At 46.0% G+C, this 25,746-nt stretch overlaps 1 protein-coding gene across 17 annotated transcripts; it reads right to left on the reverse strand.

Annotated features, from left to right (window-relative positions):
- Positions 1–65: 65 nt before the first annotated feature.
- Lgals8 (lectin, galactose binding, soluble 8) lies at positions 66–25,641 on the reverse strand. Of its 17 annotated transcripts, none has more exons than XM_006516715.2 (11): positions 25,560–25,640; positions 22,091–22,402; positions 19,838–19,980; positions 17,008–17,096; positions 15,399–15,609; positions 13,949–14,068; positions 13,386–13,442; positions 12,065–12,091; positions 9,083–9,171; positions 7,811–7,976; positions 79–1,658 (listed from the first exon to the last, which is right to left on the reverse strand). In XM_006516715.2, the coding sequence occupies exons 3-11, from the start codon at positions 19,877–19,879 to the stop codon at positions 1,509–1,511; spliced, it is 951 nt and encodes a 316-aa protein (XP_006516778.1). In that variant the 5' UTR covers positions 19,880–19,980; positions 22,091–22,402; positions 25,560–25,640; the 3' UTR covers positions 79–1,508. The 17 variants fall into 17 exon arrangements, with proteins under 17 accessions (NP_001277989.1, NP_001277986.1, NP_001277984.1 ...); XM_011244321.1 differs by having other exon boundaries at positions 13,922–14,068; XM_006516714.2 differs by having other exon boundaries at positions 21,905–22,402.
- Positions 25,642–25,746: the final 105 nt, after the last annotated feature.

The following is a 25,746-nucleotide window of genomic DNA, read 5'->3' on the forward strand; positions in this document are numbered from 1 at the left end:
AGACTGAAAATGAGAGTTCCAACAGAATCAAACCAGTTTGCATCTATAACCTCTAAAAACTATTCCAGAGAGTATTCATTCCAATTTAATATAAAACTTTAATGCAGAATTAGGACAAGCAAAAAGGCATTTTGCAGTTTAGAGATAGAATTTCGGAATATACAACAGAAGGTCTCACAACCTAAATTCCAGCAGCTTTTTAAAAAAAAAAAATCTAAGAACTTAAGACTGAATCTACTTAGAATCAGTCTTAATTGTGTAAAAATAGAAATGAAAATAAGCTGTTGTATGAATAGGCTTTTATTTTTTTTTCCTGAGTGCCTTTGAGCCCCCAATATCTCAGTAGTGCATTCTTTATGAAGACTCATTCTTTATGAAGACATAACTCTGGAGAATTCTAGAGCCTCCTGGCCTCCGTACAAATTACCCAGTTCCACCCACCACCCCATATTGAAGAGTGAACATAATAAATTTGCATGAAAATGAAGGACTAGCAGTTGCTGCCTTGAGTAAGACTGCTGATGGTATTATTTCATATGCACAAGTGCATATATCTAAGCAGATTGGCTGAATACTCCTAAACCCCAGCAGAATTCTGTCCTGTGGTTTAATGTGCCTGACCTCGCTGCTGCTGCAGACCGACATCTTCAGACCCAAAGGCACGAGGGCTAGTCTCCACACCAACTAAGCCTTTCACACTACGCCCCTGGGTTTGCTTTGATAGTGCTTGTTTTATATATACGTCCAAGAGGGTTTTACACACACGGTTTATCCAACTTCTGCCTTACTTTGCCACAGGTACCCACACACCCTGGACTTGAGCGCCAATCAACCAGCAGAAATCTGCTTGGAGCAGAACACTTGTTTTGTCATAATTCAGGGTTTTGGCCTCAGTTTTTCTGCTGTGTTCAGCATCATACATTTTATAAAGTTTAAAGCGGTGAGAGCTAAGTAAATGCTATGCAGTCTTCAATTATGAGATATGATAGAATGCTGATTATGAAAAGGGTTGCTGGGGAAGTAGTGTTTGCCATCCATTAGTATATTTTTCTGACCTTAACTGCAAAGGCCCCTAGTGGGGTTAATGCAATGCCAGCAAGAAGACCCTACATTAGGAGGCCAGAAACTGGTACGAAGTGCTAGAAAACATGGACCACACAAGTTCTGGGCCCTGCCATGTCTGTGCCCGGCTCAGAGAATATACAAAGGAAGTATGCTTGCCATCCCTATTAGCTAGTATATGTAGTATATTAGGCACTTAAATATTTGCTGAGTGTGGTTTATAAGAGGGACCCAGTGTGCAGAGCCTCTCTGGCAGTGAGCTGTGATTGCCCCGGCTCTGTTCCTCTGAATGTACTGCATGGCCAGACCTGACAACACCAGTAGGACTTGATGTTGGAGGAGCTCAACTTAGCAATATAAACAATATGGTGAAAGCGAGATGCATTTGACATGGCCAGTACCGGATAAGCCATTTTGTATTTCGGGGGTTTTGGCAGTCATGGTAGCTACCAGCTCCTTACATCCAGCAAACGGATATCACCATCGACTGATAGTGTATCAATACTGCTTAGGTCTTTAAATCTGTGTTTGTACTCCAGGCTGTGCACACCATTTATAGCAACCTTGAATTCCCGGACATCACAGTAGATTATCATCTGAAAAGAAAGGAGGTGTGCCATCAGTAGCTGCCTTTCATTTTAAAACACGTTTCTTTATACTGACAAAGGGTCCAAAGAAAAACTGTTTGGTTTGCTTTGAGCTTGGACACGTTTCCCCAGGCTTCTGCCATTGACTTCCCTTCTGAGTGATTTTAAAGAAAACCCAAATCCCCAATATATCATGGTGGCATCTTCTGCTTCAGCCCACTTGTGTCTTATCAGGCCCTTCCCTCAGTAGTCCCTATCCCCGTTCTGCTCCTGGTTCTCAGAAGACTGGGAAGTGTCTCTCTTCCTATTTGGGAACTAACAGAAAGCTGCTGGTCGCTGCCCGTTTTCTCACCCCTTTACTGAGAAGCAGAGTCTCGAACCCTGAACACCGTGCCTCAGTGCTAGAGGTCTTAACCACATCGACGGACAAGGTTCCAGCAGCTTGGGACACTTGGTGAAGAGAGCAGTACTCGGTCATCCTGTTATGTTTCAAACCCAGGGCCAGGGCCTAAGGTGTCTTAACATATCAAAGTGCACCTGGTCTCCAGGTCCTCCCAGCAACCCTCAGTCCCTATCTGTTACAGGGGATGGCTGGCATAGCCTTCCCCCAGAGGGTCTTCCCTATATCATCCAGACATTCTGGTTACTCCCTCTCTGTCCTCTGCCCCTCCCTATATACATACACTCTTCTGTCTCTCTCTCTCTCTCTCTCTCTCTCTCTCTCTCTCTCTAGAAACCTAACCCTGCACTTTGCTGTGCACTCCTAAAAGGCCAGTTTGGTGGCCCTACAGTGTTCCTTGCCACAGTGAAGCATCAGAAGACAACACAGCCTGGCCTTGGACCTGCCCCATTCCCAGAGATTAGATGAGTGGCAAACTTGAACCTGCAAAGAAGCACAGTAAGGGTCTAATCTTTGTGTAGCAGCAATGGAAAAAGCTACCACAGGAAGTCAGAATAAGGGGAGCTAGAGCATGTCACTTAATTGATCAAAATCAAAGTATGCTATACAGGGAATTGGAAGTAAATATTACTTGAGATATCTCTCAAAGAATGGGAGAAAATCCCAAGTTCAACTAGCTGGAAGGGATCTTTCATGAAGTATATTTGATAAGTCTCAAATCATAGTCTCCTGTTGTGACTCAGCAGGAAAAAGAGGGTATAGACACAGCAGGAAGCCAGCTGCAATCCTAGCAAGTTCCCTCTGTTGTATCAAATAAACACTTCATCTAAACAAGTGAGATCCCTGCCAAACCAAAAACAAGAAGGCGCCTGACCTGCAGTTGGCCTAGTCCAATGGCAGAGGTCCTCCCTAAGTGACTTCAGAACAGCCAGAAAAATAGAATGTGCTGGCTCTAAGTTGGAACTGCTCTGGACTTATGCCAGGCCTAACAACATTGAGTACAGTACAGCTGATGCTTTGTGGGCTCCACAGACACAGTGTCTGCAGTGAGATGTTTGCCAAAGCCAACGTAACTTAGTGATTCAGTGTGCTTGCCAGTGAGGCACTGGGTTCTACCCCCAAAGTGACTATTTTTAAAAGAGTGAGGCTGGAGAGTGCTCAGTGGACAAGAACACTTGCTGTAGGAGCAAGTGAGAGGGCCTGACTTTGGATCCTGCCACCCAAGTAAGAAGTGGGCTGCCCAAGCACCTGTAGCTATGGTAGATGGGGTATACAGACAGGATCATTGGGGCTTGCTGGCTACCAACTTAGCTCCAGATTCAGTGAGTTCTTGTCTCAAAGAATAAGGAGATGAATGGTAGCGCAGGCCTGTGCACACACCTATATATAACACGCACGTAGAGAATCAGGCTAAGGACATTTGAAGTGCAAGATCTTGTTTATTTGAAAAGAATGGCAGAGTGGAAAGATCTGCAAGAACCTCAGGAAAATGTACTGAAAAGTCACAAGTTTGACCCAAAGAGCGTTACTGTGCGAGACTGAGAGCAGCATGAGGGAACCCACTGTTGAGTCCAAGTACTGAGGGGATATGAATCTGAAGTGTACTGACGGATCTCTCTGTCTCCTAGGCTGAGCCAGCCTTTCGGCTCTATGCCCACAGGAAAAAAATGTCTGGAATGGGCTCCATCTAACTTTCTTTTTTAAGATTTATGTTAGTTTTGCCAGGCAGTGGTGGCGAATGCCTTTAATCCCAGCACCTGGGAGGCAGAGGCAGGCTGATTTCTGAGTTCGAGGCCAACCTGGTCTACAAAGTGAGTTCCAGAACAGCCAGGGCTACACAGAGAAACCCTGTCTTGAAAAACCAAAAAAATAAAACCATCCAGTGGAAGAAAGACAGCATTTTCAACAAATGGTACTGGCACAACTGGTTGTTATCATGTAGAAGAATGCGAATCGATCCATTCCTATCTCCTTGTACTAAGATCAAATCTAAGTGGATCAAGGAACTTCACATAAAACCAGAGACACTGAAACTTATAGAGGAAAAAGTGGGGAAGATATGGGCACAGGGGAAAAATTCCTGAATAGGACAGCAATGGCTTGTGCTGTAAAGACCGAGAATTGACAAATGGGACCTCATGAAACTGCAAAGCTTCTGCAAGGCAAAAGACACCGTCAATAAGACAAAAAGGCCACCAAAAGATTGGGAAAGGATCTTTACCTACCCTAAATCAGATAGGGGACTAATATCCAATATATATAAAGAACTCAAGAAGGTGGACTCCTGAAAATCAAATAACCCCATTAAAAAATGGGGCACAGAACTGAACAAAGAATTCTCACCTGAGGAATACCGAAAGGCAGAGAAGCACCTGAAAAAATGTTCAACATCCTTAATCATCAGGGAAATGCAAATCAAAACAACACTAAGATTCCACCTCACACCAGTCAGAATGGCTAAGATCAAAAATTCAGGTGACAGTAGATGCTGGCCAGGATGTGGAGAAAGGAACACTCCTCCATTGTTGGTGAGATTGCAAGCTTGTACAGCCACTCTGGAAATCAGTCTGGCGGTTCCTTAGAAAATTGGACATAGTACTACTGGAGGATCCAGCAATACCTCTCCTGGGCATATATCCAGAAGATGTCCCAACCGGTAAGAAGGACACATGCTCCACTATGATCATAGCAGCCTTATTTATAATAGCCAGAAGCTGGAAAGAACCCAGATGCCCCTCAACAGAGGAATGGATACAGAAAATGTACATTTACACAATGGAGTACTACCCAGCTATTAAAAAGAATGAATTTATGAAATTCCTAGCCAAATGGATGGACCTGGAGGGCATCATCCTGAGTGAGGTAACACAATCACAAAGGAACTCACACAATATGTACTCACTGATAAGTGGATATTAGCCCCAAACCTAGGATACCCAAGATATAAGATACAATTTGCTAAACACATGAAACTCAAGAAGAATGAAGACCAAAGTGTGGACACTGTGCCCCTTCTTAGAATTGGGAACAAAACACCCATGGAAGGAGTTACAGAGACAAAGTTTGGAGCTGTTACGAAAGGATGGACCATCTAGAGACTGCCATATCCAGGGATCCACCCCATAATCAGCTTCCAAACGCTGACACCATTGCATACACTAGCAAGATTTTGCTGAAAGGTCCCAGATATAGCTGTCTCTTGTGAGACTATGCCGGGGCCTAGCAAACACAGAAGTGGATGCTCACAGTCAGCTATTGGATGGATCACAGGGCCCCCAATGGAGAAGCTAGAGAAAGTAACCAAGGAGCTAAAGGGATCTGCAACCCTATAGGTGGAACAACAATATGAACTAACCAGTACCCTGGAGCTCTTGACTCTAGCTGCATATGTATCAAAAGATGGCCTAGTCGGCCATCACTGGAAAGAGAGGCCCATTGGACACACAAACTTTATATGCCCCAGTACAGGGAAATGCCAGGGCCAAAAAAATGGGAATGGGTGGGTAGGGAAGTGGAGGGGAGGGTATGGGGGACTTTTGGGATAGCATTGGAAATGTAATTGAGGAAAATACGTAATAAAAAATATTAAAAATTAAAAAAAAGAAAAACCAAAAAAAATTATGTTTTAATTATGTGTATGTGTGGTATGTGGACAGGAGTGCAGGCATCAGATCTAGAGCTGAAATTACAGATAATTGTGAACTGTCCAGTGTGAATGCTGACTGGAAACTGAATTTAGGTCCTCTGCAAGAGCAGTATACACTTTTAAGCACTGAGCCATCTCTCTAGCCCCTCCTTTATCTAATCTAATCTAATCTAATCTAATCTTTTGTTGTTGTTGTTTTGTTTTGTTTTTGTTTTTCAAGCCAGAGTTTCTCTGTATAGCTCTGGCTGTCCTGGAACTCACTTTGTGAGAGAAAATCCAGAGAAAAACTCAGAAATCCACCTGCCTCCCAAATGCTGGGATTAAAGGCGTGCACCACCATGCCAGGCGCTTTATCTAATCTTAATAGCATTATCTAACTTGTCTGTCAAATTGGAGGTAAATATTTAAATTTTCACTTTTCTGGTTTTCACCATTATTTGATTGCTATTATCGCTTTATTTCAGCATCCTAGATTGAGACCCAGTTATACTACTGGGTTCCTCTCAGCCACAAGGACCAGCTTCCTTCCATAGGTACTCTGTCTCCATCCCGTGCACCCTAGGTTATCCCATATACACTGTCCCTTGCCAAGGACAAACCAACCCTGAGCCATACCTCCCACTCCCAGTGACTGGTTCAAGTTGCCCTAAGCCTGTCCTTCCAGCTTTTGCTCAGCCTTCTGATTTCACAACCAGCACCCGCACCTTCAAAGAGCTTCCCATGGCTAATCCTTATCAGTCAACCCTCCAAGCACTCGGGAGCCCCTTCACCCTGGAACGTGGAAATAATGTTACATCAAATTGCAACCTTCTGAGCACCTTGGCTGTCCATGCTTCAACAACCAATATGATGAGTCCTTGAGAACTCCAATGGTTTCGAGCAGGTTTCAACCTGTGGGTTGTGACCCCATGAACAACCCTCTCACAGGGTATCACCTAAGATCATAATTACATTATGGTTCACAACAGTAGCAAAATGAGTTATGAAATAGCAACAAAAATACTTTTATGGTTGGGGGGTCACCACAACATGAGGAACTGTATTGAAGGGTCACAGCATTAACAAGGTAGGGAATGAGTTTAGAGCACATGAGTTTAAAATGGTGCTGACCAGTAGTGGTGCATATCTTTGATCACAGCACTCAGGAGGCAGAGGCAGGCGAATCTCTGAGTTAGAGGCCAGCCTGGTCTACAGTGCCAGTTCCAAGACAGTCAGGATGACACAGAGAAACTGTCTCAAAAAAAAAAAAAGTAAAGCCTAACCTAAATTAATAGTCTTAAAAGACCATGAGAGGAGGCCTAAGCCAGAGAGAAAGTCTAGCCAGCCACCTAGCATGCATATCCCAAGGAGATGTTACTCTAATTAGAAAGCACTCTGAAAGGCTTTGGGAAGAGCCATGTGTTAACACAATACGCTCTGGGGACTAGAAACCGCATGCCTTCTGGGTCCAAGGGTCTGCTGTACTGACTACCTGCCAACAGGACCAGCTCTTAGAAAGACTGCCATCTGGAACTGTGGAGGGCGTGGATAGTGCAAGCATGCAATTTCGGGATCCCCAGAGATCCACTTAGAAGTACATACGTGGGGACGAGGAGATGGCTCAGCAGATAAAGTGCTTGCACAGGACCTGAGTGAGGGAAAACTCTGGGTGCAGTGGCATTTACCTTTATTCCCAGTGCAGGGATGCAGGGACAGGTGGGTCCCAGGGCTTGCTGGCCAGCCTAACCAATTGGTGAGCTCCAGGCTCCGTAAGAGATGTGCCTCAAAAAATGGGGAAAATTATAGGAAGACACCAATAAAAGTATATCTGTGGTTCCTATACAGTGACAAGGTTCCTGCCAGAATTCCTTGGGGCTACAAAGCTGTTGTCACTACGGGAAATGTCAAATATTCTGGTATGTCAAGTATACTGGTCCTGCTGTTTGCACCAATGGCCCATGCTCAGATTACAGCCTCCATCGCCAGTGAACAGCAGCATATATTGCCTACATAGAGGATTGGGTTTTATTTAAGTAAAAGCTATTCTGCTGTGTTCTCAAGATTCATTCCATTCTGCTGTGTTCTCAGGACTCATTTTCCTGTCCCATTTCAAAACAAAACAAACCATAATCTTACCTCAAAGTACATCCCAGAACTAAATGGGAAGCAGGTAATATTTCTCTCCTCTTCTCCCCAGGCATCCTGAAGAAAGGAATTTCTTACAAATGCTTTCACATTGAGGCGTGGGTTCAAGTGCAGAGCGATATCCCTTGTTTTTCCTGCCACTAGGTCAACATTAAAGCTTTAAGAGAAAGAAAACCAAGCTCAGACTTAAACTGCAGTTCTAACTTCAAACCACGTACATGCGCATGGACACAGGGAGGAGGGACTTCCGGCTCTGCTCTAAATCTGCATGCCGCTGACTCATGTGCAACAGTCTAGGGTCAGCACTAACGCTCAGCTCAACAGCAACTGGGGGCTCAGACTAGGTGGACCCCATGAGTACTTCAGGCTACACAGGACTCAGGGTCTCTCAAAGGCAGGCATTCTCCAATCAGTTCCACATGATCCCTTCTTTTCTTTTCTTTCTTTTTGTTTTGTTTTTCGAGACAGGGTTTCTCTGTATAGCCCTGGCTGTCCTGGAACTCACTCTGTAGACCAGGCTGGCCTCGAACTTAGAAATCTGCCTGCCTCTGCCTCCCAAGTGCTGGGATTAAAGGCGTGCGCCACCACTGCCTGGCTCAGAAAAGATTCTTAAAGCATGGTGTCCTGTATCGTAGGACCTGGTATCTGGCCTGGCAGAAATGAAGATATTGTAAAGAGAGACGCGTGCCCTTTATCTATCACTGTTGAAACAATGGCCTCCAGAAGTGGGGGTTTCCCAGGAATCTCACGTTGGAAGGAAACAGCACCAATCAGAGAGGGAACTTGTCAGAGCACCTAAGCAGGTGACACAGAAGCCCAGTGGGACCACACCTTCACTGGGACTGCTTAGATGTACAGATCCTTGGCACTCTAAACTTCAATCTTACCACAGGACCTTGAGGACGGACTTGAGGTGGGGGGGGGGGTCACTGGACCTCTGTCTCTCTTCCCATTGTGGCCATGTTGAGTAAATCCTTTCTCTGTTTTTCACTATTAATTTGGCTATTTTCATTGGCTCCTTGAGGATCAAAAGCTCAACTTGGCTTCTTGGGTATGGACTGTGACCCCAAGTTTGGTAACACTGAGGTTATCCTAGGCAAGAAGGGCCTCGTGGACAAAATTTTTACCTACCTGGCCAAGAGGGGCCCCAGCCAGAAGCTGCCCTCAGTCCCAACTCGGCAAGAAGCTCTTCAGTGGGACCCTGCCCCGACACTGCCCACCGCACCCCGAGCGCACAAGGCAGCGGTGCCGCAGCAGACTGACCTTCGGGCATTGGTGTTCACTTCCCCTTTAATGACAACGGTTCGTCCAGGACCCATGGAGGCATTCAACCTTGCTTCAAATGGCAGGCTCTGAAAAGGGGCCACAGTAAGAATGAGGCAGCTTCAGAAAAGGCTCTTGTGGGAGAATTCCCAACATCATGAAGGCAGGGCTGAGTCTGTGGACCACAGGAGAGGAAAGACCCTTTGCTATGGCTATGTTCATCTCAGCTGGGTCCCCTGCAAAGCACGGTCTCACTGAGCACACATGCATACACTCACACGCGTGCACACACACACACACACACACACACACACACACACACACACACAGTGATTGTTTTACACTACAAAACAGAATTGTGGCATGGGTCGCACCTGACACCACCTGCATGTGACATGCCAGCAGAGCTTTCAGTGCGTGGGCCTAAGGTCATTCTGTCTAATGGGACCAGCAACCCACATAAGTGGCTCAGACACATGCCTGAGGACACCTCTGAGAATCCAGTGCAAGGGGCTGCCTTGGGTTTCAGCTGGGAATGGAGGTTACATATAATAGTTAATTAAAACTTAATTTTTTTATTTTACAGATTTATTTATTTCATGTATATGGGTACACTGTCACTGTCTTCAGACACACCAGAAGAGGGCATCTGATTCCATTACAGATGGCTGTGAGCCACTATGTGGTTGCTGGGATTTGAACTCAGGACCTCTGGAAGAGCAGTCAGAATATTCTCTTAACCGCTGAGCCATCTCTCCAGCCCAAAACTTAATTTTTAAAAAAATTTTTATTAGGTATTTTCATCATTTACATTTCCAATGCTATCCCAAAAGACCTCTATACCCTCCCCCTGCCCTGCTCCCCTACCCACTCACTCCCACTTCTTGGCCCTGGTGTTCCCCTGTACTGGGGCATATAAAGTTTGCTAGACTAAGGGGCCTCTTTTCCCAATGATGGCCAATTAGGCCATCTTCTGCTACATATGCAGCTAGAGACACGAGCTCTAGGGGTACTGGTTAGTTCATATTGTTGTTCCACCTATAGGGTTGCAGACCCTTTCAGCTCTTGGGTATTTTCTCTAGCTCCTACATTGGGGGCCCTGTGTTCCATCCTATAGATGACTGTGAGCATCCACTTCTGTATTTGCCTGGCACTGGCAAAGCCTCACAGGAGACAGCTATATCAGGGTCCTTTTAGCAAAATCTTGCTGGTGTATACAATAGTGTCTGCGTTTGGTGGCTGATTATGGGATGGACCCCTGGGTGGGGCAGTCTCTGGATGGTCCATCGTTTCGTCTTAGCTCAACTTTGTCTCTCCTTCCATGGATATTTTATTCCCCATTCTAGGGAGGAATGAAGTATCCACATGTTAGTCTTCCTTCTTGATTTTCTTGTGTTTTGGAAGTTGTATCTTGGATATTCTAAGTTTCTGGGCTAATATCCACTTATCAGTGAATGCATATCTAATGACTTCTTTTGTGATTGGGTTATCTCACTAAGGATGATATCCTCTAGATACATCCATTTGCCCAAGAATTTCATAAATTCATTGTTTTTCATAGCTGAGTAGTACTCCATTGTGTAAATGGATATGATTTTCTGCATCCATTCCTCTGTTGAGGGACATCTGGGTTCTTTCCAGCTTCTGGCTATTATAAATAAGGCTGCTATGAACATAGTGGAGCATGTGTCCTTATTACAAGTTGGAACATCTTCTGGGTATATGCCGAGGAGAGGTATTGCTAGATCTACTGGTAGTACTATGTCCCGTTTTCTGAGGAGCCGCCAGACTGATTTCCAGAGTGGTTGTACCAGCTTGCAATCTCACCAACAATGGAGGAGTGTTCCTCTTTCTCCACAACCTAACCAGCATCTGACGTCACCTGAATTTTGATCCTAGCCATTCTGACTGGTGTGAGGTGGAATCTCAGGGTTGTTTTGATTTGCATTTCTCTGATGATTAAGGATGTTGAACATTTTTTCAAGTGCTTCTCAGCCCTTCAGTATTCCTCAGGTGAGAATTCTTAGTTTAGCTCTGAGCCCCTTTTTTTTTGGTTTTTTGAGACAGGGTTTCTCTGTATAGCCCTGGCTGTCCTGGAGCTCACTTTGTAGACCAGGCTGGCCTCGAACTCAGAAATCCGCCTGCCTCTGCCTTCCGAGTGGTGGGATTAAGGGCGTGCGCCACCACGCCCGGCCCTGAGCCCCATTTTTTAAGGGGTTATTTGAATTTCTGGAGTTCAGCTTCTTGAGCTCTTTGTATATATTGGATATTAGTCCCCTATCAGATTTAGGAACAGGGACAAAGGAACCCCGCCCAACCAGAGGCTGGGATCCGCTCTGGTCGGGGCCACCCCAGCCATCTTCCTTCTGAGCCCAGCGGAGGCTGCTGAGGGTTCCATAACTTAATTTCTATACAGAGTTAAACTGTTGGCTCTTCAAACCTTAGACAAATGTAGACGGATGCTGGGAGGTAGGATTTTGGTGAGTGACAGTAGCATCTATGCTGTTGGTATAGACAGCTCTGGATATGATTTTGTAACTTTTCTTTATCTGTTTGCTATTTTGTGTGTGTTCTTCTTGGGTTCTTCTCCTAACTGTCTCTTCACAGTATCTTCTCTGGCTCAGCTCAGGTTCTCCTGGCTCAGCTATCACTGTCTTTTCTTCTCCTACTTTCTGACCCTACTCTTCCATCTCTTAAACCCTCCTACTCTCTCTCAACCTCTGCTGGCTTTTTATATCCTCCCCTTTTCTCAGAATTTCAAGAGGCAACCAACACTGAAGGGCATAGGGTCCTTTAAAGTGCCAGGCACACAAAATAGATCATACTACACAATTTTAGAAATGTCTCTTCTACCACCACATTACAAGAAACAGTTCTACAATCAAGTGTGGAAAGGAAGCAGCTGCCTTCGAGGTTCAGCTGTTCGTGCTCTAGGTCATTTACAAAATATTTCCTATGTAATAACCAAGCAAAAGTACTCACCAGCTGGAGCTTGCCTGGCTTTTGTATCTGGTGGAAGAAAAAAGAAAAGTGAGAAGAACTACCTGCTGGGCAGTCGACAGGTGTGCCGTCTGCTATGGCGTCATGTACTAATGCCCTCTCTGCCTTGGTGTGACACGGGCACTGTGCTTCATGACAGGTACCTAGGGGCTTATGAAGAGCAACGTGGTCCCGCATCCTCATGTGACCACGCTATCACCCACAAACTGACAGTTATTCAAAGGTTTACATGCGAGCTTCAAGCACAGCTTGCCTGTCCTCCCCAGGAACTCTCCAAACACTGACATGTTGTCTTGCCTGCAGGCACAGATGTGTAGACAGGCCTTGCTTTCTTAAGAACAGCAAGGTGTCAACTGTAAAACTGTTCTCGTTTCATTCATTCATCTGAAGTGCACCTGGTCAGTATTTACAGACGCTTCCTGCTAGTACCTCTCAACAAGCCAGGGAGACAGAGTGCTTTTTACACACGGCCTAGTGGGAGTCATTTAAACTAATATTCCACATGTCAACAAAAACACCAGGCCCAACACCATAAAGCAGTGTGCCTCTTGGCTCTTAGCTGACTGCTTCTACCCTAACCTCACACTAAAAACTTAATTTGGGAAGCTGGGGAGATAGTTCTGTTGGTACTGTTCTTGCTACGTAGCCATGTAAAACCCAAGCATGGGAGCTTCACATGTGTAACTCCAGCACTGGAGAGACGGAGAAAGGACGACCCCAGTGGCTAGCTGACCGGCCAGTCTAGCCAACAGGCTCAGTGAGAGACCGTGTCTCAAAAAAACAAGCTAAAAGAACTGGAGAGATGGCTCAGAGGCTAAGGCACTTGCAGGGCAACCAAGAGGACTCAAATCCTCGACACCCACATAAATGCTGGGCACGCATGGATGCCTGCCTGCAGTCCTAGTGCATGACAGGATCTCTAGAGCAAGCCAGCTACTTAGACTAGCTGAATTGGCACGCTCCGAGTTCAACTAAGAGATTCTGCCTCAAAAGGTGGAGAGCAATCAAAGAAGACATCCAATGTCTATTTCTGGCTTTCACGCACATGCATCAGCACACATAATAATGCATATACATACTGCAGACATACACATGCAAAATAACTTTTACAAGATGTAGAGCAATTGACTAAGACTTCAGTGTTGACTTATGGCCTCCATGGACACTCATGCACACACACATACACACACCTGAATACATATGAGCACATACAGGAAACACCATAATTAAAGAAAAAGAAGAGCCCTCCTTCCACTGACTGTAACTAAGAACAGTTTAAACTGCTGGATTATAGAATATTTACATTCTCTCTGTTTATCTGTGTCAGTCCCAGAGCAGATGTTTCCATACTCTGTAAATCCTGCAAAAGAGCATAGATTAATTTTAACATCCCTCAGAGTATCTTTTTTAAAATATTGAACATAAAAAAATGATCAGTGATGCTGAGCATGGAAAACTATTGATAATTATGATTTTTTAAAATGCAACTTAACACTGGGGTCCCCCAAGCTGACAAGAGTCTAGGAGAACAAGACCTAACGCTAATAAGAATATGGCACCTGGGCACGGCTGTTGAGAATTAAACTGCTCCCATCACCGGAAACAAGCTAGCAATGTCCCAGAAACTTAAATTCAAATACACAGAAAACCGTCTTACAGAGATATTTACTCCCTCCCAGGGACAGGAGATACACATTAGCCATCTGGTAGGCTCACTTGAGATTTGAGGTCCCACAAACAACAAAAGCAGAACACAACTAGCCTGAAATATTTATATTCCTTTCTACCTAAATGGACGATGTAAATGAAAGGAAATGTCCACCATCTGGTGTGACGGACCCCCAGTGTGTGTGGAAGGGCACTTGCCGAGCTGAATCTGAACCCGATGGAGTGGATGTTCACTTTGCCGTAGATGCCCACTGTGTCGATCTGCTCCGGGCTGATCCTGTGGGCGTACAGCAGAACATGCCTTCCGTTCACAGCCACCTGGAGACACACAGCAGGCAGTGCCCTCAGAGCCCGGTGACACACCACTCCTTATCCAACGGAAGTGTCTCTTATGGCGTGGGAGTGGAGCTGTGGTGGAAAGAACACTGGCCTACGGTGTGAAGCCCCGGGTTTCATCTCCAGCACCACAAAAACAAGTGGATGGATGGATGGGATGTCTCCTCAGGTTTATTCTTCCCATAGGTCTCTGCTCACATTGTGGCTGAAAGCAGCCACCACAGTAGCAGAAATTCTGAACTTTTCTGAACTGACTGAGTGACTGGGTCATCTCTGCAGTCACACACACTTGGAAGTTTGTGTGTTCCACATGTATGTATCTGTGTGTGCCCAGGAGACAGCCATGCTCAGGAACCCAAGGGCCATCCATGAGGTTTGGAAGCCTAAGATGCAAGTTTGCTCTGCCTACTTTCGGTTCCAACCCAAGAAGGCACTGAGCTCACTAAGTAAGTGAGAGCATGCAGCAGCCAAGCAGCAGGAGTGCTTTATCCCAGCACTCGGGGGCAGAGGCAGGCAGATTCCTGAGTTCTAGGACAGCCTGGTCTACAGAGTGTGTCTGGCTTATCTGAGATTTCTTATCTCTGGGTGGGAACATTCTCACTCAGTGGGTTAAGGTTGTGTGGGATGATAGGAGGCTATCTGTGAGTCCTCTGCACAGTACCTCCAAATGCCAGGGCATTTGTGTCAGAGTCCAGGAGGGAGACGTGAGCAGCCCACGGTAGAGCCCACAGTAGGACCGCTCAGTGAGGTTTAAAAATCCCCACATACAACAAACCCAGGGCAACAATAGTGGGTACAGCTAGACTGACCAAGACTGAGGCCATAGAACAGCAAACTGAGGAGCGCAGGGGGAATCCAGAGAGCAATGTCCCACAAGGACCTAGACCAAATGCGCACACACTCCTGGGGCCCCAGGATCTCTGCTTTACAAGCCTTCTGTGGACTTGGGGATTATTGGCACTCTTGGGAGCCTCTGGAGCCAAACTGCAGCCCCAATAAGTCACTGTGTTCACAAGGCCCCCAGGACCCTACAGCAGGAGCTTGCTGTAGGACTGGGCACACCCCTTTGAGGAGAGCCCTGTCCACTCACAGATTGCTCATGCAGACTTTCCTATGCTTTGGGTGTGGCTTTTATAATCCACTCCCCTAACAGTGACACGATGCTGTGGGGTCCAGAATTTAGCGCTCCTAGAAGAAGTAAGACCTAAGGTTTATCTGTTCCATCTGGATGGAGTAATGTATTGATGCCTTCAGTAGACTCGGAGATGGCCCCATGCACGCTCCCACACTCCCTTTCTCTCTCAACATCTACCTGGAATTTGTTCTTGAGCACCATGAACACGATCTCAAAGGACTTTTCTTTTCTGAAGGGCATGTCGTAGGTGATCTCCTCCCAGCCCCACTTCTCCTGTGTCAGTGTGTTACAAACAATGCAGCTAGACCTTTTGAACCGAGGGTTAAAGTGGAAGGCCACGTCTGCTCTTGGCTTCAGGCTGTTGCCCAGCTGAAAGTCAACCTGGAATCTGGGCGAGGGCAGAACAGAACCATGTGAGCCTGTGGAGGTGAGCCATGGGGAAAGTACAAGCACCCCCAACCTCCCCACCCCAGCACCCCATTCCTTTATCCACAGGACCTACAGGGCAGCCTGCCCATCTTCCCTTTCTTCTTCCTCAGTAACAGAGCCCCACAGCATGAGCTGGCTTATATGGACCCAGAATAGGAATGTCCCTCTCCTGTCTGTCTTGGATGCTGGCCTTGGCTGTGTTTGTTCAAATCTGCTGACGAACAGAGGGCAGATGCCAGGGAGACTCCTGGTCCAGGAGTCTGTTCAAAGTAAGCTGGACCTGGTCTCAGCCACTCCTGCACCACACCTCAGCCCTGCTATGCATATACCACCAGCCTCTCAAAGCATGAAAGTCAGCCTACAGTTTTGGTGAGGGTCCTGATCATGAGGCCTTCTCCCAAGGGTACACTCAAGGGGTCTCTGTAAGATAATTTCCACACATCACTTAAACCAATCATGTCAGCCACTCAGAACTACATCCAGCTCTGACTGACATGATCTGAGATGGCTACTCTTCCTAGTCAATTTGAAACAAATTGGGGGTCACCTAGGAGATACCCCTGGTGTGTCTGTGAGAGCATTTCCATCAAGGTTTGACTGAGGAGGGAAGACCCAGCCTGAAAGTAGACTGCAGCATCCAAAGACTAGAGTGCCTGACTGAATACAAAGAACAGAATGAGTGAGCTGAGCCCCAGCCATTGACCTCTCTACTTCCTGTGTATGGACATAATGCAATCAGCTGCCTCAAGACACTGAATACCACTGCAGAGTTGCTCTTACTGCCAGACATTCCCCAACGGGATGAACTGTACCCTCACATCATGAGCTGAATGGAATAAATCTGTCTTTCTTATGTTGTTTTTCTCAGGAACAAGAGAAGTAACACCCTGAGTTTATTATACCCAAAGCAGACACTCAGCAATACCACCGAGAGACTGTCTTGAGAGACATTGACAGTGCTAAAACTGTACTGAGACATCCTGTTATGCAACAACCTCCTTTTCCATCAGTATATCTGCTTATTCTAAATCAGACTTACAGCAATGATATAAAAGATTCCTGTAGCCAGCTAGGCATGGTGGTGATGCCTTTAATCCCAGTACTCGGGAGGCAGAGGCAGACAGATCTCTGTGAGTTTGAGACCATCCTGTCTAAGGAGTGAGTTCCAGGACAGCTGGGGCTATGTAGAGACCCAGTCTCAAAACAAAACAAAACATTCCAGGAGCCTTCACCCTATCACTCCTTCTTCTCACACCCCAGCAGGGCTGTCAGTGAAGCAATGAGGCCTCAGAGCATCAAAATGTCCTCTCCAGTCACGGAGAGACAGCTGGCCTTCCACCCCACACAGTAATCTTACCTTTCTGAATCTTTAGGGACATGCCCACGGATTACAATCAGAGAGCCAGGCTTCAATTGCTCAGTAATGGTGCCAACATAGGGGATTATCTAAGGGAATGACATGTTAGAAATATATTTCCATAAGCAAATGCAGTGACAAATGTGGACTAATAAGATATGACCTTGAACTTCTGACTCTCCCGCCTCTCTGCCTCCTAAGTACTGATTAGAGTCAGTCACCGTGCCCAATTCTCAACTCATACGTAAAGAGCCAACTGGAGACGAGGAGAAAGGTACTGATGGAGATGAAGCAAGCGTGAGGCAGAGAGCCTCCCTGGAGAGGCTGACTCCTGGTTGAGGCCTTCACTGGGGTCTCCAAGAAGGCTCTTATCGCCCTAAACAACAGGACAACGCCTGAGCTTCCCTTCTAGGTGCCTGGAGTGCTCCTGTATGTGAAGCAGGCAGCCCCTCTGTGACCAGCTCCACATTACTGTCACTGTGGAGGATCTCAAAGGCCCTGAAGCATGTGCTGGATTCTGCTGGACTCTGCCCTGGCATTTCTTCCTCAGGCAGAGTTGCTCTCTGCCCTTTGGCTGCAATAACTCAGCAGCTAGGAGCCGGTACCGCCCTGTGTGGTGACTCTCAGGTGGGGCCTCAGGGAACTGGTTCCAGAAGGAGCCATCCCTCAGCTCCAGCTGGGGGTAATGCTGATGAGATGCTGATGCGTGGTTTGTGAGAATAAGACTGACGCAGACTCGTGTCTACTAGCTTCTTGGCCTGCTGGATATCAAAGGGGCTTAAGTTCCCACAAGTTGGGTGTGGAAGCTCAAGTTGCCCTTGGAAGCTGAGGCAAAAAGACTGATGTAAGCCGGAGGCTAACCTCAGCTACGAAGTCAGGTGCCCAGGTTATCTCAACAGAACAAAACCAAGAGTTCCTGGAAAACAACTACTACAAAACCCACGGGAAGACAAGGACAATGAAGAGCCCACAGATGCCACTCCACAGCACTCCTGGTACCGAGTGACGGCGACGTCTTCAAACTACTCACTCAATCTGAATGAAAAGTGACTCTGGCTTTTAATTTTTCAAATTATTTCAGTGGAACGAATGAAAGAAATATACTAAGTAGAAAAGTAAAAAAAAAAAAAAAGATACCACCAGTTACAGTGTGTACTTCATCTGTACCAAGAAGTGTTTACATGGACAGAGCTTTCGCCAGTCTGGACTGAGAACATTAAAACCTTCATGAGGTCAAATGAATGGGAAGCAGCTCCTGTCTTCCACCAAGTCCAGAAAAAGAAAACACACACACACACACTCACCACATACATATACACATGCATGCACTCTCTCCTACACATACATGCATGGATACACACACACACACACACACACACACACACACACCAAACACACACTCACCACATACATATACACATGCATGCACTCTCTCCTACACATACATGCATGGATACACACACACACCACATAAGCCTAGTCTTGTTTTTTCCAGTCCACAACCTTGAAACCTTGAGATGTTTTTAGCTACAACATACAGCAAATCACTTTAAATGTCTTTACTGATGTCAGATTTTGTAAACCGTTTTTAAACCCACTGTGACATAAGGCTATTTCTCCCCAAAATTCAGTTTGCTTGACATGGTTGTTAAACCTTTCTTTCACTGTGGTACTGGAAGTTATGGAGGGAAATCACAGCTAGGTTGTCAACAGGCGCAGCCAGTTCACTGACTTTCACCAATTCTACTGCCCAAGAGTCTCCTAGGGGCGTCACCAAAAACCAGTGGCCCTATGTCAGGTCTCTAACAACAGTGGTGGCAAAAGGAAACCTGGCACATCTAGAGAGGCTAGCCAGCACAGAAAACCAGAAAGCTCTTGACAGCTTTCCAGAAGGCCAGGATGTTGACTGCGTTTTCTAGCAGTCAGTCAGACTCCCACCAGCAGCCTAAACTGGACAACATGGTTTGCTCAGCTCTCTTGCCTCTGGCTCTCCACATTTCCTCTGCTACACTTCCAAGCAGTGTTGGGAAAACAGAGCAGAAGTCTGAGACATTAACTTCTTGTGTACAGTTCTCATTTCAAAAACACCACAAAAAGCCAGGTGTGGAGGAGCACACCAGTCTATAATCCCAGTACTGGGGTTTCAGGCAAGTGGATTTCAAGTTTGAGGTCAGACTGGACAACATGGCAATGCCACATCTTAAAACAAGCAAGCAGCCAGGCAGGGGGAGGGCACATACCTTTAATCCCAGCACTCGGGAGGCAGAGGCAGGCGGATTTCTGAGTTCGAGGCCAGCCTGGTCTACAAAGTGAGTTCCAGGACAGCCAGAGCTACACAGAGAAAACCAACCAACCAAACAAACAATCAGAAAAAACTGACAAGTGAATGGACAGTGAGTGGTGGGTGGACGGACAGTGCGGCCTAGTGCTATCATCCACCCAAATCATGAAGTCATAGGTGCTAGCGTCTATACAACAGATGGGCAGACAGACAGACAGACAGGGGAAGGAAGGAAGCCAGTACCATAGCTCAGCAGGTAAAGGTGCCTCCTGCCAAATCTGATCACCTGAGTTCAACTTCCAGACCCAAATGGTAGAATATAATTTCCCAAGAGTTGTCCCCAGACCTTCCCTTCATGTGTGTGTTGTAGCGTCAAGGTTTATGCATACATGTGTGTGTGTGTGTGTGTGTGTGTGTGTGTGTGCTAACTGAACTGTGTGTTCATGCCTGGCCCCAGTGATAATTACAACTTGAGTGTATTTCCTGTCAATCCTACCACAGGCAAAAAAAAAAAAAAAAAAAAAAAAAAAAAAGGTAAAAATCTGTTACCGGGTTATAGATGATATTTTGTAGGTTATTTAAGGACAACATTTTTCTTTTTCAACTTATTGATATTGTTGATTGGAGTCTCTCTTCCGTATACACACTTTACCCACTCTTCATTTAAGGATTACTCAAAGTAAAAACTTGTCCTGTGTAAAAACAATATAGAAAAACAGCCATGCGTGATTTTTCTCTACATCAAACTTTTCTATGTAAATTATATTACTTTACGGATAGTTACCAAATAAGTGTTAGTATAACCAAAGTCCTACCATATAGTCTTCATAACATACTTAGAAATGAAATAATTTTTTTTTTCTGAGACAGGGTTTCTCTATGTAGCCCTGGCTATCCTGGAACTCACTCTGTAGACCAGGCTGGCCTTGAACTCAGAAATTTGCCTGCCTCTGCATTCCAAGCGCTGGGATTAAAGGCATGTGCCACCATGCCTGGCCTTAAATGAAATAATTTTAAGTGATCAGTGCAGGAATTATTTAAAAAATATGTAAGGAGGAAATTACATGAAGTTTCCTGTTAAAAATACTAAAACTGTAAGTGTGGTGGCACAATACCTGTGATCGAAGCCACTTGTGAGCAAGCCTGCGACAGGAAGAACAATTGGACCCTAGCCTAGGTGAGTTAGATCCCGTGTGGCAGGCAGTTCACATAAGAATGGCTCCCATAGGTTCATAGGTTTGAATGCTTAATCACCAAAGAGTGGAACTATTTAAAAGGATTAAGAGGTATAGCCCAAGCCAGGCCCAGTGCCTCTCCCTTCCTGCGGCCTGGGAATCCGGATGTAGAACTTTCAGCTGCTTCTCCAGCACCACGTCTGCCTGCATGCCACGTGCTTTCTAGTCATGGTGACAATGGACTTGAACCTCTCAGACTATAAGCAAGCCCCAGTTAAACGCGTTCCTTTTAAAGAGTTGCTATGGTCATGGTGTCTCTTCACAGCAGGAGAATAGAGACTAAGGCATCCTGTCTCAAGATAATGTTTAAGGGCTGAATAGAGAGCTTGCCTAGTGTGATGAGGCCCTGGGTTCTGTGCCAGCACTGCAAAACCAAACAAATCAAAAGCAGTAAATACAAATAAAATACAAGCTAGGAAATAACACAAAACCAAGACACAAATATCACTCAAGCAGTGCTTTGAAACCAGGACAATATTCATTTAACTTTTCCTATTAGTAAAACAAGTAGGAATCACATCATAGGATTGCCCTGAGGATTGTACTAGTTTAAATAGCAGAAAACAGCTCTGTATGTGTTAGCTATTATTGCTAGAAAACATTGCTCTTCTTCAACCAGCCAAATTAAGTAAGTTGAGGGTGGGGTGGGGGTGGCAGAGTTACTCCGGGGAATACCAAATGCAATGTTTTGCATCAGCCCGGTTTTGAAAGATAAGAGCGCCCCCTCGGCACTGCGCCCTGCCCACTGAATCATTTACTACCTCTAGTCCTGATGACTCAAACCAGAACCAAGCCAGAAAATGAAACTAGAGTTTCCTGTCTTTTACTTCCTACAGTTCCGCCAGGCTGTAGACAATAGGCACTCGCCAAATCTCTTATTTTACCGGAGAAAAGAAAATTGCATCTCTCTTGGTTACACCCCTAAAAACCACCCTAGACCCCTACCTAGTATCTGTCACTAACTCATTTTATTCAAATCCTCTGAGCCTTTAATTCTGTTCTGTGCAATCCAGGAAGCACGAACTAGAGCAAAAAGGAGACAAGGAATTGCCATCACCACATCCATAATTGATATCTTTCCCGGAGAGAGATCAAGATGGCCTAGGTTGGCATTAAATAACTACTCTCCGAAGTCTCCAGACACGTATCACCGTCAGTCACAACAAGCCGTGGCTTAGGTTTAGGACGATTCCCAAACCCAGAGAAATTGCGTTTCCCCGTGTTTAACGTTGGGATAGAATGACGCAGCATGCTAAAGTGCGTGTCTGGAATAACGGAGTGTGACACAGCTGTCAACTGTCCCTGGGCCTGTCATTCTTGGGGATCCAGGTGATGCTCGCCCTTTCCCTGGCAGGTGAGCCGCCGAGCGGAGAGCCCTCACCGCAGCAGTCAGCGTTGTCCCGACACTACGGTCCCAGTACAAGCCTCAACCCACGATCGCTCCCGGTGTCCGGTGCCCCGTGCATGTGTCACGGAGGAGACGGCGGGATGCCGTGTCCACACTCGGATTCCGGTCCGGGAACAGTGGTATCCCGATGTCCCTGAGCCCGCAGTCGCCAGGACTCACCCCGGTGGTAGTAAGCGCTTTGCTCCGACTTGTGTCCCCTGACGGACGCCGTCCGGTTCCCGGAGCCGCCACAGGCAGAGGGCGGGGTCAGCCCGCGGCCGTTTCCGCGAGAACGACTGCAGGGGCGGGGCGTCCGAGTGCTGCGAGCTGGGGCTGTTGGGCTCTTAATGTCACACACGCAGACCTATGGCTGGCTGTGGGAGTGGCTGGCTGGGGTTGGGGTGTGGCTCACCTCACGTGCTGGAAGCCCCCAGGTTGATTTCCACCCAGCTCTGCACAAATCGGTCGGGGTGCACCCCTGTAGTTCCAGCCCTGCGAGGTGGAGGCAGGAGGACCACAAGTTCAATGTCATACTGGAGAACTTAAGGAATTCGGGGTCACTCTGGGACAGATACCTGATCTCAAGGGTGTTAAAAATACACTTAAAGAATAATCGTGGGGGGTGTGGCCGGGGTACTCCTGGGTTTGCCTCCTTTGCAGCCTTGGGTCAGAACTGAACAATGTTGTGAGCCAATCAGATTTAGCAGCCACTCATTGCCAATAACTAGCCTTGTGTGTGGAGGAATTCGTTCTTCTTTGTCCCTGCAAGAAACCCCATCCTGTGAGCAGTAGCCAGAACATGTCAACACTGGGTGATTGGCCGCTTATTCTGTGCTGGAGTTTACTACAGGGAACGCTTCCTTAGGAAACAGTTTAGACACTGATGCTCAGTTCTGAGCAGAGTAGATGGTCAATAAGCACTGAGCTGCATAGTCAGGGCGCTGCACTGCTGACGGTTTGCCCCGTATTTGTACGAACAAACTTAAATAAAACTGTAGGGCGCTGAGAATGGCTGACTGAGCTACCTAGTTTTGATGTCCTAATGGCCTCAAGGTTATGTTCTTTTCTAGATATTAGCCATGTTTGTTTTTAAAGGACATGTTTGACATAGCCATTTGGTCTTTTTCTCTGGCTGTGTGTTTTATTTTGTTTTGAACTTGTATTTTATTTTTTTAAAGCCTCTTAGCAGCAACCTCGTGTTCTGATTCGTTACTTTTTCTCCTTCCTCATGTCCATTTTCTAATTTTGATTAACTCCTCAAGATTCTACTTTAATAGCTGGAGTTAACCCTTGATGTATGTTGTCTTAGCTCTGTTGTTATTACTAGGTGTGGTAGGCTTCTCACTACACTTTCTGGGGTTTGTAAGAGATAGGGTGTGGAGAGCTTTTGGAGCCCGTTTCTAGAAACTTTGCAGGAATTAAACATTGGGCCAGGACACAGAAGTAAGCTCAGGCAGGAATATCGTTTTGGGCTAGAGCAAAGAAGTAGGCTTCAGTCAAGAATGTGACTTTGGGCTAGGAGAGGGAAGTAGGCTCAGATATCTTGGTCATCTTGATAAGCCCCTGCCTGGAAACATTGATCACAGGACTTTGTTCCTTGACTGTTTGTGTTTATAGTCCTGCTTGTCCTTGACCCAGAACTGATATTATTTTGCATGTACTTAAACTGGTATCAAAGCAGACTGGAAAAACATTATAAGCCTGACTCAGCCTCAGAACTCGCTGGGGTCATGCCACAGTGTTGTCTTGTTGTCTTTTTTCTTTTTAATTCCGACTCCCTCCCTGGAGAACCTGTTGACTGACGGAGCTGGCTTGGTCAATAGGGAATCTGCCATACACATTCCCAACCCTACTGTAATGCCTCTAAAGAAGGGCTCCCCAGGCTTCGGTTGAGTGCTACATTATTCAAAATGAAGAGCAGTTGAGTTATCTTCAGTTTTGCCTGAGTTGACCCCTTCTTTACAGAGTTAAAATAATAAATTCACCTCAGAGCTGGATGCATTCCAAGGTGTGGGAATAGCTAGTACAAAATCCCGGAGCTGCTGAGAGCAACTGTGTGCTCTGAAAATAAAGATCAGCATGCTGAGGCTGATGGGTGGGAGGAAGAGGGGATGACAGCTTGGAAGTGAGGTCCTTTAGGAGTGCAGATAGGAGGAGGAAACAGACTTGGCCAGAGCCTGGGAGAAAAGTCAGGAAAAGAGAGGGGGATTAAGGGAGAGAGAGAGAGAGAGAGAGAGAGAGAGAGAGAGAGAGACTTTAGAGACCGACCTGCTGGGAATGGCTATGGGTATCCAAAACAGAGAACATCCAGGTTTCTGAATGCTCTGAGGGGTCAAAGAGCAGGAACAGGATCAATGCGTGTTGTGTAGCTGCCGGGCTCACTGGAAACTGACTTTAAAGAAGTGTAGAAATGAGAGCTGGAGAAGCCCTGTGAAGAGGGCTCATAAACTCGCAAAACACTTAGCTGGGAAGAATTGAGAATCGAGCAAGTGGAAGAGTAAGGAAAGCTTTTCACTGGGGCTGGAGAGATGCCCACCCTTGCATAAGTGTTTCTGCTCTGACTTCATATGTTTCAATGGAGAATCAGTTTGGAATATTCTGTCCAGTTTTTTAAAAGGCTATTCATAGGCTGGGCAGTGATGTCCTTCAATCCCAGTACTCAGAAGACAGAGGGAGGTGAATCTCTTTGAGTTTGGGGACAGCCTGGTCTATAGAGGGAGTTTCAGGACAGCCAAGGCTACACAGAGAAACTCTGTCTCAAAAAACCAAAATCAACCAAACAAACAAAAAAACAAAACAAAAAATACTATTCATGGACACGAATGGTGCACAGACCTACATGTAGGCAGAACACAAAAAATAAAAAATGTTAAAGTTTAAAATGCCATTTATAATCCACTACATTATTTGTAAAACTCACTAGTAGGTTGTAGCCAGACATCCATGAACATTTAATGAAGATTAAAGTCTACTCAGACCAGCTAGGAGAGCCAATTTGTGCTGTCTCACTTGTCTTGCTTCTCAGGATTTTTTTCTCTTAAAAGCCAGATGTGAAACATTTACCATCATGTGACTGACAACCAAATGTGTGTAGAGGCCAGAGGTTAACCTGGGTATCGTTACTGCAGAGTCACCCATCTTCCTTTTTTTTTTTTTTTTTTTTTTTTTGATTTTTTCGAGACAGGGTTTCTCTATAGGCCTGGCTGTCCTGGAACTCACTTTGTAGACCAGGCTGGCCTCGAACTCAGAAATCTGCCTGCCTCTGCCTCTGCCTCCCAAGTGCTGGGATTAAAGGCGTGCGCCACCACCGCCCGGCCCATCTTCCTTTTTGAGACAGGACATCTCACTGAGACCTGGAGCTTTTGGGTTTCGCTAGACTAGCTGGCCTGCAAACTCTAGGAATCCTCCTGTCTCTGCTTCTCCAGTGCTGGGATTACAAACACACTCTGCCACACCTAGCTTTTTATGTGGATACTAAGATCAAACATAGATGGTTATGTGTGGGAAGCACTGTACTGACACCTGTCTCCCTGGCCCCAAATTCTTTCACTTTGACCTAATGTCTCTCACACTTGAGCAGCGTTACCCAGGAACATTGAATCTCTTCCTGTCTAGCCAAGCCTCTGTTCAACAGATTCACAAAGCTTACCTCTTATGTTCTACAGGTTTCATGTCCCACGTCTTAATGTTTGGGCTGAGAGAAGCAAGCTTCTAGAACTACTTATATCATAAAATAGTAGAATCTTAGTAATGGGAGAGATCTTAGGAAAAGAGTAAATGAAAGCAACATATCTTGAAGGATGACATACTGTCCTACTCTGCTTCTAGCTTGTGTT

This window comes from Mus musculus, chromosome 13 (assembly GCF_000001635.26).
Source record: "Mus musculus strain C57BL/6J chromosome 13, GRCm38.p6 C57BL/6J".
Taxonomy (NCBI): Eukaryota; Metazoa; Chordata; class Mammalia; order Rodentia; family Muridae; genus Mus; species Mus musculus.

Bases quoted from the DNA above. Each gene is read 5' to 3' on its own strand.
- Lgals8 (NM_001291055.1), bottom strand. From the start codon at position 19,879: ATGTTGTCCTTAAATAACCTACAAAATATCATCTATAACCCG. The intron at 17,097-19,837 runs GTAACAGATTTT...TCATTCCCTTAG, and splicing joins AAAATATCATCTATAACCCG to ATAATCCCCTATGTTGGCAC. The intron at 15,610-17,007 runs GTAAGATTACTG...GCCCTCGCCCAG, and splicing joins GTCCCTAAAGATTCAGAAAG to ATTCCAGGTTGACTTTCAGC.